This window comes from Cyphomyrmex costatus, unplaced genomic scaffold (assembly GCF_001594065.2).
Source record: "Cyphomyrmex costatus isolate MS0001 unplaced genomic scaffold, Ccosl1.0 scaffold565, whole genome shotgun sequence".
Taxonomy (NCBI): domain Eukaryota; kingdom Metazoa; phylum Arthropoda; class Insecta; order Hymenoptera; family Formicidae; genus Cyphomyrmex; species Cyphomyrmex costatus.
In genome coordinates this window covers 515,149-517,327 of record NW_017279836.1, presented here as the reverse complement: position 1 = coordinate 517,327, position 2,179 = coordinate 515,149, and the positions used below count along the sequence as shown (strand labels likewise).

At 30.1% G+C, this 2,179-nt stretch overlaps 1 protein-coding gene across 1 annotated transcript in view; it reads right to left on the bottom strand.

Annotated features, from left to right (window-relative positions):
• Positions 1-1,642: 1,642 nt before the first annotated feature.
• LOC108779206 (neuropeptide-like protein 32) overlaps positions 1,643-2,179 on the bottom strand; it is a 4,135-nt gene continuing 3,598 nt past the window's right edge. Inside the window, exon 3 of the mRNA XM_018546573.1 lies at positions 1,643-1,974. Coding sequence (XP_018402075.1) covers positions 1,809-1,974 — 166 coding nt within the window. The 3' untranslated portion in view covers positions 1,643-1,808. The remainder of the gene's footprint in view (positions 1,975-2,179) is intronic.

Genomic DNA, 2,179 nt, shown 5'->3' with positions numbered 1-2,179 from the left:
TGTTATATTACTTTTGGGTTTGTGTTTACTGGGAAATACTTTGGATTTATTAGAAAATAAATCATTCTTCTAATTGGACGTATCTTCCATGTACATTGCATAACTTGTATTGAGCCAAAAGAGTAAAATAGTTTTTTGCCGCGATCTTGCAATCCCATGAAAAGGTAAAAGAGAGTGAAAAAATGAATGAGTGATTAAGTTGTGACAGAGAAAGAAGAGAGAGAGAGAATGAGAATGTGTGTGTTTGGCGATACCGTTTCGTCCCCAATTCTTTATTGTCATAACTCTTTATTTCCTTGTTATACAGCGCAAAAGAAATCAAATCAAATGAAGTATTGTTTAGTGCGTCGGCGATCTTTGCGCGCTCGCCGCCGCCCTGAAATTCTCGTCGATCGCGGAAACGAATCCTTCTCTGCGGTTCCTCCGGCGCGTGTCGCGCACGATCATCGATCAACCGCGAACGAATTATCGATCAACGAGCCGACACGCGCACCGTATCGGTTTAAACGTTTCGCGAACGAGAGGATTTTTCCAGACATATACCTTCATACCATATATATCGCATTGTACATTTTTTCAGTGATAAGCAGAGTTTTAAGAGCCTATATTGTACAGAATTATAAAAAATAAATATTTGGTTAATTTTTAATCGTTTCTTACATATATATATATATATATATATTGAAATAACAATTACTCTAATATTAAATAACAATGAATTTAATATTATATATATAAATACGCGAGTATATATATATATATAAATATATAAATATATAAATATGAACATATATATATATACATACAAAAATATAAATAGATAATTTTATTATATAATATAAAGTAATATGATATTTAGTTATTGTATATAGTGTAAGAAAGCTGATCTTGTAAGATACAGATAAGGTGTTTTAATGTGCACATAGTCGCGTCATTGTCAATAATCATATTATTACGATTAATAATAATTACAGTTTTTTACATCCCGTGTTTCCTTATTCAACCTACACCCCCAGTTATTCTTACTCACGAATCAATCCTGTCTTTATTATATTCGTTAAATGCAAGTCTTTAAATTTCTTAAACTTAAATTTTTAAAGAGCATTTGATTTTCTTTATGTCTGATAATCGACTTTTATGTAAGATATGCTATATTCATTTTTCTAACAATTTTTCTTTTTAATTTTCAATCTTGCGATTTGTGTAGTTTAATTTTTGCAATGTAAAATTATGACATAAATATTATGTATTAACTTTGAAACAGAAGTTCTTCAATTTTCTTTTGTGTCTGATCAATCAATTTTTACATAAAATACGCTCATCTTTGCAATAGTCTTTTATACAAAAAAATTTCATTTTTGTAATTTTATAGATTAATTTTTTGGAATAGAATTTCTCAAATTTTTATAAAGAACATTAATTTTTTTATATCTGATAATTAATTTTAATGTTAAATATGTTACATTCATCTTTGTAATAATTTTTTTAAGAAATTTAATTTTTGCAATTATATAATTTAATCTTTTTGCACAATATAAAATCATGGCATATATCATAATATATTAACATCAATTTCTTGAAATAATTCTTCGTGTGGGATCATGATTGATAAAGATGATGGAAAAAACAAAACATGCTTCACTTTTTTTTAACATACTTTTATTCTTATACAATGAAGGTTTCAATAAAAACTTACAAAGTTAATGAAGCTGTCCAAGAGCTTCGCGTATCTTAGTGAAAATTCATAGAGCCAAAAGCTGTATTGATAGCGATTAAGTATCACGCGGATGGAATGTGGAGTTCATGTCTCAACCCCAGTATCCCCAGCCACCCCAACCACCATATCCTCGTCCACCCCAGCCTCGTCCACCCCAGCCGCCCCATCCTCCTCTCCAGCCGCCCCATCCTCCGTATCCTCCCCAACCTCTGCCATATCCACCTCCCCAGCCACCGTATCTGTATGGTCTTCCGTATCTGAAATTGTTGATAAATTATTTGATTAAAATGAGCATTTTAAACGTTGAAGAATTTTTTTATTTAATGCAAGCTCTATAACGATGTGTAATTTGAGGCGCAATTTTTTTTATGGAATATTATATTTAAATGTATTATATTTAATATATATATATATTATTTCAATTAAAAAAGCATAAAAAACCACGCACAAGTTCTAGTTTGT